The sequence below is a fragment of the Mizuhopecten yessoensis genome, unplaced genomic scaffold (genome assembly GCF_002113885.1).
Source record: "Mizuhopecten yessoensis strain PY_sf001 unplaced genomic scaffold, ASM211388v2 scaffold10705, whole genome shotgun sequence".
In the NCBI taxonomy this organism is placed as follows: Eukaryota; Metazoa; Mollusca; class Bivalvia; order Pectinida; family Pectinidae; genus Mizuhopecten; species Mizuhopecten yessoensis.
In genome coordinates, this window is record NW_018408680.1 from 19,496 (window position 1) to 33,443 (window position 13,948).

General features: G+C 36.7%; 1 protein-coding gene and 1 long non-coding RNA gene across 4 annotated transcripts in view; one reads left to right on the plus strand and one right to left on the minus strand.

Annotated features, from left to right (window-relative positions):
* LOC110461906 overlaps positions 1-7,462 on the plus strand; it is a 17,480-nt gene extending 10,018 nt beyond the window's left edge. For 2 of the 3 annotated variants that reach the window (XM_021515640.1, XM_021515637.1), the window contains exons 2-6: positions 619-955; positions 1,193-1,255; positions 2,654-2,725; positions 3,735-3,926; positions 6,340-7,462. In XM_021515640.1, the coding sequence (XP_021371315.1) occupies positions 634-955; positions 1,193-1,255; positions 2,654-2,725; positions 3,735-3,926; positions 6,340-6,992 (1,302 nt within the window). In that variant the 5' untranslated portion in view covers positions 619-633 and the 3' untranslated portion in view covers positions 6,993-7,462. The remainder of the gene's footprint in view (positions 1-618; positions 956-1,192; positions 1,256-2,653; positions 2,726-3,734; positions 3,927-6,339) is intronic. The other variant, XM_021515639.1, reaches the window with a different exon arrangement.
* Positions 7,463-10,008: 2,546 nt separating this feature from the next.
* Positions 10,009-12,689, minus strand: LOC110461910. Its single transcript, XR_002464200.1, has 3 exons — positions 12,664-12,689; positions 11,614-11,672; positions 10,009-10,802 (listed from the first exon to the last, which is right to left on the minus strand). It is a non-coding gene; the product is annotated as an uncharacterized LOC110461910 (long non-coding RNA).
* Between the last annotated feature and the right edge of the window lie 1,259 nt (positions 12,690-13,948).

Below are 13,948 nucleotides of genomic sequence, written 5' to 3' on the forward strand. Positions count from 1 at the left end.
GCAATGTTTATATATTGTTTTATATATTGTAATGACTTACATTGTCGTTTGGTATTGAGAAACAACATGTTGGTTTGCATGTGAAATACTAGTATAAAACTAAAGTCAGAAAGTTATTGGAAAACAACCGGGAATGTCAGATTATATTTTTTTGTAATCTATTAACATACAATATTCCCTATACCATAAATTGTGTGAAAGTAATAGTTATATTATATATTGATAGCAAAGACAATAACAATTCTATTATATTGTCTAGCATGACTATACCATGAGAGTGTTTAAGAAGGATACAATATTAAAAGACCACAAACTATAAATGGTTAACATTTTTGAACTATATATAGATAAATACAATTGGATAATGGATAATTCCCATTGTACTTTTTTTTTATCTAAACCGTCGGCTAGTGAAATTCTCTAAGGTATGTGGCATCATAATATTTAATTGTAACCTTCCGTTTATATTTTATTCGATTAAAGAATATTTTTAGATGTGATTTGTATTAATCATAACCACAGTTAGCTATAGTATCTAATTAACTTATAGATTTAGCTAAGTAATAATCTAAGTGTTGACTATATATTCTGTATATATTTTTTTTATTTTTTTGGCAGTTTTATACAATCAGTATGGCTGACAAAACGGACTCAAGCGAAAAGGTTGCTCAACATCATACCAACATGGTAACGAAGCTTGGGGGATTGTTTGCAACTAATTCCAGCCAGTGGCACTCGATTCGCAGTCAATTTGAAACGTTGGGTCACATCACAACAGCCGATATGGGTCATGTAAAATGCATGTTTGATTTATGCAAGTGCTTAAAGGCTAATGGCATAATCCACTACGGTAGATACAAAACGTTAAGGGACGTTCTCTGTACACAACATGTGGAAGCAGGTCATATAATTGACACGTACACGAAATTGATCAATCAGGAAAACGAAGGTAAGGGTAAGTCTTCATAAATTTCATCACTGGTATAAATCAACTAATTACTGGTAAACTGTCTCCAATGTTTACACCTAACGTTATATCAGCAATGCTATATATCAACCAATAAGACGTAAGCTGTCTCTATCAAAAGTGTGCATCTATAGTAAAGGTGAGAATGGAACTATTCAGTTTCTGTGCGTTAAATTTGTTCATATAGTTCGAAACCAACTCGTACTATCCTTTTCTGCCATCCAGGTAGAGAAAATAACGACGAGCCACAGCCGATGTTCAGTGGGAGAAATAGTGCGGACAGAAAGAGTAAGTTTATACCACCTGAACCTGAGATTTTTAACAGCTATATTTGCACCTAATCTTGGTTGTTCAGAGTAAAGTAACACGGTTAATGGGTTTACTCCAAGTGTTCCAGATTTTGTTTTCTCTTTTAGAAAACTTATATATGCATGCAAAATTATTATTCTTCGATGTACATGACTTCCGTTTCACCACATGCTGTTTTGATCAATCAATTTTGTTCGCAGTCATACAGACGTTTTCCAAAAAGGTGGCTCTATGACTGCAAACAAGAGGCCCAGAGGGCCTGTATCGTTCACCTGTTTCTTTTGTTACATGAAACTGACATATAGGTAACTTCAGACCAAATTAGGTAACTAGAACACAAGACATTTTAACATCTCTTAAACGCTTTTAAAGATATTGTTGTTTGAAATTTGAAATTTTTACTTCGGGCCAGGTGAGCTAAAAATGTAAAAACAATATATTGCGTGTGTTTTCGGAGGACACGTAGATAATTTCAGTTGAAGGGGAATACATTTTACGTTTTAAAAGAAACCTTATCCATCTGTTAAACGCTATCAGGCATATGTTGTACATCAACTAGAAATGTATTTGTGGTGTGAGGTTTTGCACGTGGAGTCAATCATTCGACATCAAGAGCTTTCATCCATTCCCGTATAAATCATTGGGATGGCTTTTTTTTTAAAGTTAAAGTTGAACTTAACCCCTTGAATGTGTAGATATTACTCTGAACACCTCAGTTAAGGTCACAATATAGCAGTAAAATTCCTCTAATCCCTAACGATTCACATTGATAGTGTCTGTACGGAACGAATTCTGTGTACTGGACTTATCTGCGCTTACCACTTGTCAAATCTAAAGTGTTCTGAATCGTATGTATAATACAACGAAAAGGGCAGGCAACTTATAAAACCGTGAAAATGTAACAGATAAATACCATTCAAATAATATTTTATGTAAACCAAACCAGAATAAATCAAGGCTACGATCATCCTCGTGATCCGACAGTCCACCAGCAGTGTCAAAAAGCTTATTACATAACATAATAACTAGAAATATGAAGAAAGTACAATGTATGATACATTGTTCTATTTTGAGATGGAATTATGTAACAATGGAACCGTCAGCCTTATTTGTCTGCATATTCAACATCACTAAATATATATAGCATTACACTGATTTCTTAGATTTAATAGGGGACAGTTTTCAAAATTTAGGTGCGTACTATATATAAAATGTTTAATGATGTAGCATTATTCTGGGGGTAATCGTAGCGTTTTAGTTTAATTAACCAATGTTTTGACGGGTGTGAACACAGTCCTAGTGCTTTTATTTGTTCTATTCACAAAAAATATTTATGAAGGAAGTCGTATTAATACTATGCCTGATCTACGTCTGCAGGAAAACAGGGACCCAGTGGTGACCGGGATCAGGGAGATGAATCCAAGCCTAGCAATGAGAAACGGATCAAAGGTAAGTATGTTTTTTGTAATTTTAACAAAGTACAAAAACAATTATGCCAGGACAGAATGCCAGAATTTTCTTCAAATGGAGGAGTGCTCCAAATAATTTACGTACATTTTATTCTTAAAGGAGTTACTTGACCAGGAGACACTGAATGGCCCTAACTATAACTGTTTCTAGAAGATTACGGTTCATTACACTCTAGTGGTATATTTCACCTTATTAATACATGAGGTTTCTGCCATACATAAAGGATCTTACATTAGTGCCAATGTCATATCAAATTATTGAATGAGTTAATAAGTTCAATATATGGACACAAATGTAAGATCATATCTATCACAAAACACAACCAGAACACAACTATGTGTTATCAGCCGAATCATGGTATTAGTCCCCTTCCATCTGATAATCCCTTTACCGCGGGGTCACTAAATTCCACCTTACCGAAAATTCGACCTTATCATCTTTTTCGTTCTTAAACATAAATAAAAATATTCAATTATCAACAGTGTTATGTTACTCAAAGTAAAGAACCAACTGTATTGTTTTATTTTCTATTTAACCTGAAAGAATCATGCACTTCAATTCAATACTATACTATCGATCTAGTTATTATATTGCTATGTATAATGCTTTAGTATTAGAGTGGAGCTGGACTTTGTGCAATATCGGTAACCAGGCAGACGTGCAACAAAGCATGTCAAATTTCGTATTATTCATGTATCACAATGTATATATTAATATAATATGGGGCTATGAACGCAATTCAATCAGCGTCATTTTGCGATTTCTCCTCCTGCCTCTAACAACGTGACACAACCGTAAGAACCAAACATTTTGCATTACATCTAACTATAAATATATAATGTAAATAAATGTATTGAACTCTACTTTTTCAATTTTCATGACGGTATGAACACTGAAAATGACCTGTTCACTACTTATATATAGATTAAATACCAACACCTACAGAATGATCAGCTGTAATATGACTTCTGACATTTTCTCTCTATAGTTGATGAAGAAGACCGTCGTTATCAGTTTAGAAAACAGATGGACAATACCCACGACGCAAGAATAATTGACGTGTGGACGCGTGCAAGACACGCTGTTGGACGCATCAGAGGGTCACTTTCCACCGGAACAGGGATAAGAGTTGGTACCAAGTACATTCTCACCGCCTACCATGTCGCTGCAGACATAACAAGTAAGTTAGTATGAAAGATGATTCTACTTCGAGCTTTTCAGGCTTAAAACAATTTCCCTTGTCAAGCTATTCGTAGCTTTTGTGGCCCATATATTGGCAACTTATTTTGAGGAATTTCAATTTATAGTTCCTTGATGGCAACAATTGTAAAGGTCCTGCAGTTTTCTTTTTATTTCCATTTTCAATAATCAAACTTCGAACTACCATAGTTCTGTAAAACGTATCGCAAAGTTTGAATTTTGTTGAATACTTCATAAGCTTAAACCAAAGTTTTACTAAAGTGATAGTGGTAATAAGACAGTAGCATTCTGTGATGCGTGCTTTATTTTTTGCCTGAAATATATGGCCTTGAATTACTTTCAAGGTCACAGGAATCAAATATATAAAACGTTTCAACAACTCCTGAATAACCAGGAGGCCCAGTGTGTTGATAGTTGATCAGTTTGTACCTTGCATGGAGTGCTATAAAGCATTTTCAAATAAATGACCTTGACCTACTTCCAAGGTAACAGGGTTCAAATATATAGAAACCTTGAAACAAATTTGTATGCAAAACCAGGAGGCCCTTGGTATATTTTTATATTTGACATTGTAGGGTAGTATAGTGTAATATTTCCTGCAGGTTATTGCCTTGACCAACTTTAAAGGTCACAGAAGTCAAATGTGTAAAAAAAAAATAAACAATTCCTCCTAATAACGAAGAGTGTCAGGGTGATGATAGTTGGCCGATAGCATGCTGGGATAGAGAAGTATAAAGTTGCATCAAAGAAATGACCTTGACCTGCTTTCAACGTCACATGGGTCAGGTGTTGAATATGAAAAAATATCAATACTGGAAGCGGAGGGTTATCATATTTAGCCAGTAGCATTCTTGGATAAAGGGCTTTTAAATTTGTTTAAATGAATATCCATTGCCCACCTTCAAATTCACAAACCATACACATGGTTTGTAAGATTGCGGATATGAAAGTTGATTTTTTTTTATTTTGTTCATCTGATGTTTCCTTGTAACTAGCATGTTAAAGAAACATCTTTTGTTTTGGGTCTGGTTGCACTTTCTCTTCATTTATACAAGCTGACACAAAATGCTTGAAAAATTGTCTGAAGCATTCTTGCGAAAATCAAATCAATCGTTGTAAACAGTGGGCTGGGCCCTTATTAATGACATATGGCCGAGGCCAAATATATTGGTTAATACCGACCAAGATCAAGTGTCTGGTTCCCAAAAGTGCAGTAGGACAGGGCTCAATAAAGGAAACCAGAATTGTTTATTTTCAATGGGTCCTTTAGTACAGATTAAGTAATCTTAATCGTGCAGTCGGGAACATTTGAAAGTCAAGGAGACTCAATATATGGAAATATTTGCAAAATTGCTTATGTTCAAAACATCAAATATGTTATAAATAAATGTTTGCAAACATATATCAGATCCAAGGAAGATCTACGCGCCCATCATCAAACCATCTTTATAGGTTCTATGTAAGCCTGATCTTTTCTCTTCTTTCAATTTTTTATCTGTTGGAATGAGTCATGTAAACAATAAATACATCTAAAGTAAATTTTGATCTTAGCTTCATACTTAGCTCTCCGTTGGCCATCTTGGATTTCAAATCTGTTTCACAATATAATATGCGTAACTAGGGATCATTGGGAACCTTTATTTGAAATTTGGCAAAGATCTCGCAGATGCTTTCTGAGGAATAGCGTTAACAAACTTCAACCTTCAAATTTTAAGATGAAGTTTTCAATCTTTCCTTATATTCGATATTCACGTCTAAGGTCCAGGGAGAACCTTATTGTGAAATTTGAGAAAGATCCCTCAAGCACTTTTTGAGAAATAGCGATAACAAGAAAGGACAGATAGACGGACCAAAGATGAACGGTGATGTTAATAGCCCACCATCTGATGATGATTTGCTAAAAATATTCTTATATATAGAGAGAGAGGATATTTAATGGTGTCTTCAGTAATAACAAAAATATTTCACGAGTGTGGCTAATATTTTGATATTTTTCACGAGTGTGCAGTAATAACAAATATATTTCACGAGTGTGGCTAATATATTGATATTTTTTCACGAGTGCGCAATACGAGTGAAAAATATCAAAATATTAGCAACACGAGTGAAATATATTTGTTATTACTGAAGACACCATTAAATTTTCTATTTATTACATTTTTAAAGCATAAAACATGAAAAATGCAATGCATTAAAAAGGGCCAAGTCTGAGCGCCATTTTGAATGGGATACTCAACGCAATTCCGACATTTTCTACTATTTCCTGGTATGATTGCATATAAAAATGTTATTATTTGTATATTTATGTAAATACTTAAGTGTGTTTACCAAACATTTTATATAAATATATATATCTTACACATACACATCAATAAAATTATATTTCGTTACAGAACAAAACAAATCTGACGAGGTCGACTGGTCAAAGCTTGATTCCGAACAAGTTTGGATCGAGTTCCATTTCCCCAAAAACAGCGCCAGTCACAAATTTTACTTTGAACCAGAGTTGATAGCAGGTGACCAGGACCTTGATTTTGCATTATTAGAATTGAAACCGGCATCTTTTGAAATCCCAAAACCATTAGCAAAGTTTAGGAAACCAGACAACAGTCAATTATTTGCATTGCTTGGTCACCCGGCAAAACCGAATAGTGAAATAATGCAATTTGATTCTAATATTGAACTTTTTGATCTGGACGCTGATGAAAATAGCAATCGACGTGGATATATGATGAAAGATGACAAAGAAAACTCTGGGTATGAGGGAATTCGGGACAAAAGGAAAGTTCTGTTTGACTGTTGGGTCCAGCATGGAGCATCCGGGTCACCTGGAATCGTTATGAGAAACGATGACGAAGAACCGATCTGCACTTTGATGTTGGTGAGAGGATTCCCGGAACAGGCATTCTCAGAAAATAGCGATATTCCACACGACAAAATGATTGAGCAAGGTGTTACTATGGAGGCAATTGCTAAGAAAATAGACAGTATGGGAAAGAGCGCCAAAAGTCTGAAAATAGACATATTTGGTGAACATTTTCCATAACACTGAAAAAAGAAAGTGGACTTTCTAGTGCCTTTCTCATTGTGTGTCACGTGACCACAACTTGTGGCACAATCAGATCAAAGGTGCACTACGCCAGAAATCACGAGTCGAGTACATTTTCGATAACTATGATTTTGTATTTTTCTTTGAATTAATATGTCTTCGTAATTTCTCTAATAATTGAAACTACAAAAACCTTACATAGGAAACTCATCTTTTAGAAACCGTAGCATATATTTTTTGATATTTTTTTTTTAAATCCCTTTTACAATGAAAAAGAGGTTGAAATATTCTTTTATGGGTCCATATTTACTTTTGAAAATTAGAACACAGCACAGTTTGGACATTTGGTAAGATCGGGATACAAAACTGCAGCAGTAGGTGCGAGTTAAATATTCTTTGGGCAGCTAAATATGTTGTATCCATGTCATTGTGTTGGATTTGTAAATAAAGTACATTTATATATTTTACACCTTGTGTTTAATGATTCAATTCATACGAGGAACATTACGAGTCAAATCGATCCTGGGTTGAACCAATCAATGAAAGGATGATGTAAGAAGATGTCTAGTACATGTAGTCATGTATACGACTTGTACATCAGACGTTAATGGGTTACTCCTTATGCTTAGCAATACGGCATATCAAAAGGGACGTGAAGACACCAGTGTATATATGAGGCGTGACATATGACAAATAGCATACAAACCAACCTGTTATGGTATACCAAACAATTGTTTAAATTTCAAACGAGTCCTCTAGAAGATGTTAGATCAATCTTATTGTCACCTCCTTGACAAGTCATATCTAAAAACGCAATAAAAATTGAATTTAGGTATGTACTTTCAATATTTTGAACTTAAAATTTAAAAAAAAAATCACTTTGCAAAGTTAATCTATAATAAGTCAATAAGGCCAATGTCTCTATAAAAATAGTTTTACGCATAATAACATGTCAACTGCTTTGCCAACAACTGAATGCTACTAAAAGACATATCTAAGTTCACTTACATACGTAGGTCATGGGAAGATGAATTTCTCTTTAACTAGCGAGGTTTCAATTTAGGGTGACTAAACCATCTTTAAGAGGGCTTGTTTAACCTTAGGCTTAACATTTTGGTCACACATTCTGTGTGTCCAGCCCATGGACTGACAAGCAGCATAGGTGCTCCATGAAGTAAAAGTGCTTTAAAGTCACAAGCCAATATTTATTAATATTCTACACATTTGATGTACACAAAATATCTCAAACATTTCAAATTGTGCTACCATGCCCCAATATAGTTCAGCTTTACATAAGAGTGTGGAAGTCAAAGGTCAAAATGAAGGTCGCGTAGTTGTAAGAGAGGGGGTGGGGGCGTTCAAAGAATATCAATTATTAACTCAGTATGAAGAGTGCACACTGCAAAAAAAAGTTAATATGTTGGAAATCCCACATGCCACACATACCCTCTATGAAATTTGACCCTGAGCCATTGCAGGTAGAAACCTTTCAATGTTACTTGAAAGTTACGTTATATGGTAATAATCATACAAAAATTATTAATCACAAAATTCCTTTATTCATATGAATCTTCTGACAATTTGTTAAAGGCAAAGCTTTCGTGAAATAAATAAAGTTAAATGTATTAATGTAGACATGTTTAACACAACAAGAGGCCCAATGGGCCTGCATCGCTCACCTGTTATTAATCTAACACTTGTAATCTTCATAATCTTTCATAAGAACCTATTAAAAGATTTAAACATATGACGCCTCTGACCTTGATTGTTGAACAAGGACATTAGGTTGAAAGTGGATCAAGGTCATTCATTTGAACTAACATGGTAGTCCTTCATCCCAGCAGGCTACAGGCCCAATTTCAGTACCCTGGCCCTTTTGCTTATTAAAAAGGGGCGCTTGAAGATTTTACGACATTTGACCCTGTGACCTTGAAAGTTGTTCAAGGTCATTCAGTTGAACAAACTTGGTAGCCTTTCATCCCAGCATGCTACAGGCCCAATATCAGTACCCTGGACTTTTTGGTTATTGAGAAGAAGTTGTTTGAAGATTTTAAAGACATTTGACCCTGTAACCTTGAAAGTTGGTCAAGGTCATTCATTTGAACTAACATGGTAGTCCTTCATCCCAGCATGCTAAAGGCCAAATATCAGTACCCTGGCCCTTTTGCTTATTAAAAAGGGGCGCTTTTAGGTTTTACGACATTTGACCCTGTGACCTTGAAAGTTGTTCAAGGTCATTCAGTTGAACAAACTTGGTAGCCTTTCATCCCAGCATGCTAAAGGCCAAATATCAGTACCCTGGGCCATTTAGTTATTGAGAAGAAGCTGTTTGAAGATTTTAAAGACATCTGACACCAGAGACCTTGAAAGTGGGTCAAGGACATTCATTTGAACAAACTTCGTAGCCTTTCATCCCAGCATGCTAAAGGCCAAATATCAGTACCCTGGCCCTTTTGCTTATTAAAAAGGGGCGCTTGAAGATTTTACAACATTTGACCCCTGTGACCTTAAAAGTGGGTCAAGGACATTCATTTGAATAAGCCTGGTAGCCCTTCATCCCAGCATGCTACAGGTCCAATATCAGTACCCTCGGCCTTTTGGTTATTGAGAAGAAGCTGTTTGAAGATTTTAAAGACATTTGACCCTGTGACCTTGAAATTTGGTCAAGGTCATTCATTTGAACAAACTTCGTAGCCTTTCATCCCAGCATGCTACAGGCACAATATCAGTACCCTCGGCCTTTTGGTTATTGAGAAGCAGTTGTTTGAAGATTTTAAAGACATCTGACACCAGAGACCTTGAAAGTGGGTCAAGGACATTCATTTGAACAAACTTCGTAGCCTTTCATCCCGGCATGCCACAGGCCCAATATCAGTACCCTGGGCCATTTGGTTATTGAGTTTTTTAAAGCAAAATGTTGACGCCGGACAGACGGACGGACGGACGGACGGACGACGGATGCCGCACCATAACATAAGCTCACTTGCCCTTCGGGCAGGTGAGCTAACAACACAACAACGGACGATGGACGCTGCACCATGGCATAGCTCACTTGCCATTCGGGCAGGTGAGCTAAAAAATGAATCATTCACCCCCCTTGAGGTGAGATTGGGAATTTCAACCCTCCGGAAAATATTCTAAAGTTATCAAAAACTCAGCAAAACAACTTAAGGATTTCCCTATCTCACCCAAAGGGGTTGAGAGATTCTGTTAATCTTTCTATGATGTATGATCTACCACCTTAGCATCACAGTGCACATCATGTCCTTCACTTGTTCCTGTTAAGGTGTGTGTATTGTATTATTAATTGTATAAAACACAGACACATGTAACAATGTCTAGATGCCTGTCTCTGAGGTTGATGTATGTTTGCGGGTACATTTATCCCCTTAGCATCACAGCACACAACATGTCCTTCTCTGTTTGGGTATGTGTCGTTTATCAATTGTATACAGCACAGACACATGTGACAATGTCTGGATGCCTGTCTGAGGTTGATGTACATGTACATTCTATAGAACACAGCCTCACGTTACAATATGTCTTTCTCTGTTTGGGTATGTGTCGTTTATTAATTGTATACAACACAGACACATGTGACAATGTCTGGATGCCTGTCTGAGGTTGATGTAATTGTACATTCTATAGAACACAGCCTCACGTTACAATATGTCCTTCTCTGGTGCCTGTTTGTGAGCTATGTACAGAAATCCTATACTGGAAAGCGCACTGACAAGGAAGATGACATCGAACCAGCGATGATAAAAATTAAACTGGAGATCTCCCAGCACCTCTGTAATAATTGACCTGTAACATAAAGTCAGACAAACAACTTTTAGCCATCTTAGTTGAGGAAATTCGCTACATTTCTGTAAAAATAACCTCCTTTTTAAAGTTTTCCACAAATAGAAATATGTTATCAACTGTACTAGTATTATTGACTTCAACTTCAAATTGTGCTACTGCATACAATGACCTAGAAACACAAAATCAATTATTTTTTCATCCACACTCATTCATTTTCTATGGTTTGTAAACCATCTTAGTTATTGGAAGCTCCTTCATTTGGAGTGCATCCTCAAACGTGTGAACATTTTGCAGATGAAACTAAAAGACTAGTTTGACTTGTTAATGTACATGAAAAAGAATCTTGCAGTCGCGTAATGGTAAAACTGACTGGCATTGAAGTCATGTGTTGCTCTTCTGTAATCTTCAAAGGACAGGTATCAGCCCAGCGATTGGTTAGTATATTTTACCCGAGACCTATCACATAGCTAGCCACATGCCTACAATTAAGCTTTGACATACTCCAGGGGTGCAGAGAGGGAAGTGAGGATAACCTCTTGGAGTAACAAGGACCACTTTGAGAAACACTCGGTATCTGATGCATGAATTGCAATGAAGATTTGTTCTAAACTAGCACTTATACTTTGTTGAAACAGAGCTTACTGCAAAAATTTAACATTAACACTGTTACCTGAAAAGTGACACCCAAGTCCTTCTTTATTGATGTCGCAGGCATAATATATTTATGGATTAAAACGGATGTCAAGCCAAAAACAATATACTGCTGTATGTTATTTATTTATTAACTAGCAGGCGGGAAAATCTATCTCACTTGTATTGAGCTGGCATGTTCATTCTGATGAGGAGGACCGAAGAAACAAAATACATCCCCTGTAAGAAAACATTCAAATTGCATTTATTTATTGAAAATGGTATAGGCATTTCATGTCAAATCAATTCAATGCTGTAAGTCTTCACTAGTAATACATTCCATATAGCGGACTGTTTCAGTTGTGCTAACTTGGAATTGGTCTGTTAAAAGTAACAGTGCATTCCTTACATTCCTACACATGCCAATCTAATAATCTCACGGGAAAAAGGAACAATTTCTCGGGAATAAATCTCAACCATTAGTACAAAATGTAAAACAATGCAGCTACCATCCAGATTCACAAGTTCTGGGGGTCTAGACTGAGTTTAAATTGTTATACACATCTGAAACGAAAACTTTTCACTGGCCACCATATCAAATCAAGCTTGGTACTCTTACATGAAGCAATCCTGAAAAAGCGGTTAATTCTTGTGGAATGTCACATTCCATTTAGGGGGGGTGCCTGTTCCGTTGCAGCACAAATGAAACAGTTCACTAAATGGAACATGGCACGTGACTAAGGCTGGGGCAACCATCAATTGTTTCATGTGGCAATGTCAATGAATATATGGTTTTATGCCATTATACATTGTTTGTGAGAATAAACACAATGAGACCTGCCTTATCAAACCACATCTAGTATCAGTAAAGTTCAGATTATACAGGGTTCTTAACACAGGTTTAATTGTATCCTGTAGCCATATTGATTAATCTTTTCTTTCAAAGTAAGAAAAGTTTACATTTTACTTATGTATTATATAGATGGATAACAAATTAGAAATATGACTTATCAAATGTTGAAACTAACGTTTCCTGTGTCATAGTTCTATTTATAGCTACATATAACTATTGACAGCGTAGAATGACTCTTAAGTATCCTTGCCCACTGCATTTTTTCCATACAAGTTCTGCAAGGTATTGTTTACATATTAGAACTGATTTATCAAAACTAATATCTCCAATGTTTAGGTACAGTTTTTGGGAGAGGGATCCTTAATAAACCAGACTTACCATTATCATGGCGAGGCAGAGAACTATGATGTTGCTGGCTATGGCATAGAAACACTGTAAATAGCTACTGTCATTTCTGTACGACCTCCAGAGAGCGTGTTAGGCAGTGGCTGTCCTGATTACTTGCTCTCTGGAGCATTATCTATGATAATTTGGGTGATTGATCCCTGCTAGGTAACTTTATGAGGGATGCTACCCCTTCTTGCCCCTGGTCAGTCTGTTTCTGGTTGTCACCTGTCTTTCCAGTGTCACCAATCTATTTTTGGTTGTCATCTTGTCTTTTCTAGAAGTCACTGTTTTCCCAGGAAGGTAATGTTTTGTATACAGCGTGTGCTTCTCAACACCACAGACTCATCAGTTGTGAGCCTCTAATCAACAAGTGTTTCATCCTTTAATCCCAGGACACTTTCTGCGCGATGGAACCGCAGTGCTAATCAGGCTGCCAGCTCTCCTCCAACTGAATACTTTCTCTGCTGACTGTCTAAATAACTGTTGAAACAGAGGGCATGAGCGTTAACCCAATTAGTTGTGAGTGCAACAAGGTTCTGTTCTTAGTCTACTTTTGATATAATTGTAGGTGTGCTACAAGGTTATGTCCTTGGTCCACAGTTGATAGATGTAACGACATACACAGAAAAATGTACCTTTTAAATTTACAATTCGCCAAATAAATAAATTACACTGCATCTGACACTCTCCGGGCGCTGGAACCGCAGTGCTTGTCAAGCACTACTGTCCAGTGGTGGTTAACTCTTGAGGCCAGCTTTTCCCCTCCCTCTCGACCACCAGCCAGTTTGATACTTTCTCAAGTCTCCCAACAGCTCGCTTTCTCTTGCCTCCTTTGATCCCTATGGCACTTAGCATTCTCCACAGATTGTGCGGGGAATCCTCTGGCACCAATCTCAATCGGGAAAAGCCATGTTTTCCAACCGCAGCTTCTGCACTGGTCTAGAAGCTCGGTATACTTGGCCTCCTTCCGCCCATATGCCTTGTCGCATCTCGGCTCCCATTGAACAGTGAGTTCTGTGGTAACCAGCTTCCTGTCTTTATCAGATCATATAATAATGTATGGTCTGTTGTGGTCTGGACAATCTCTGGGAAGACCATCTTCTCTCCTAAGTCGACCCTCATCTCCCACTGATCGGACTCATTTAGGATCGAAGTGGTGATTGAAGCTGGCGTCATGCTTGTCTCTCCTGCATTGACGAAGTTGGTTTGGTTTGCTTTGGTTTAGTATTGTTTAACGTCCTATCAACAGCTATGGACATTTAAGGACGGTCTCCCC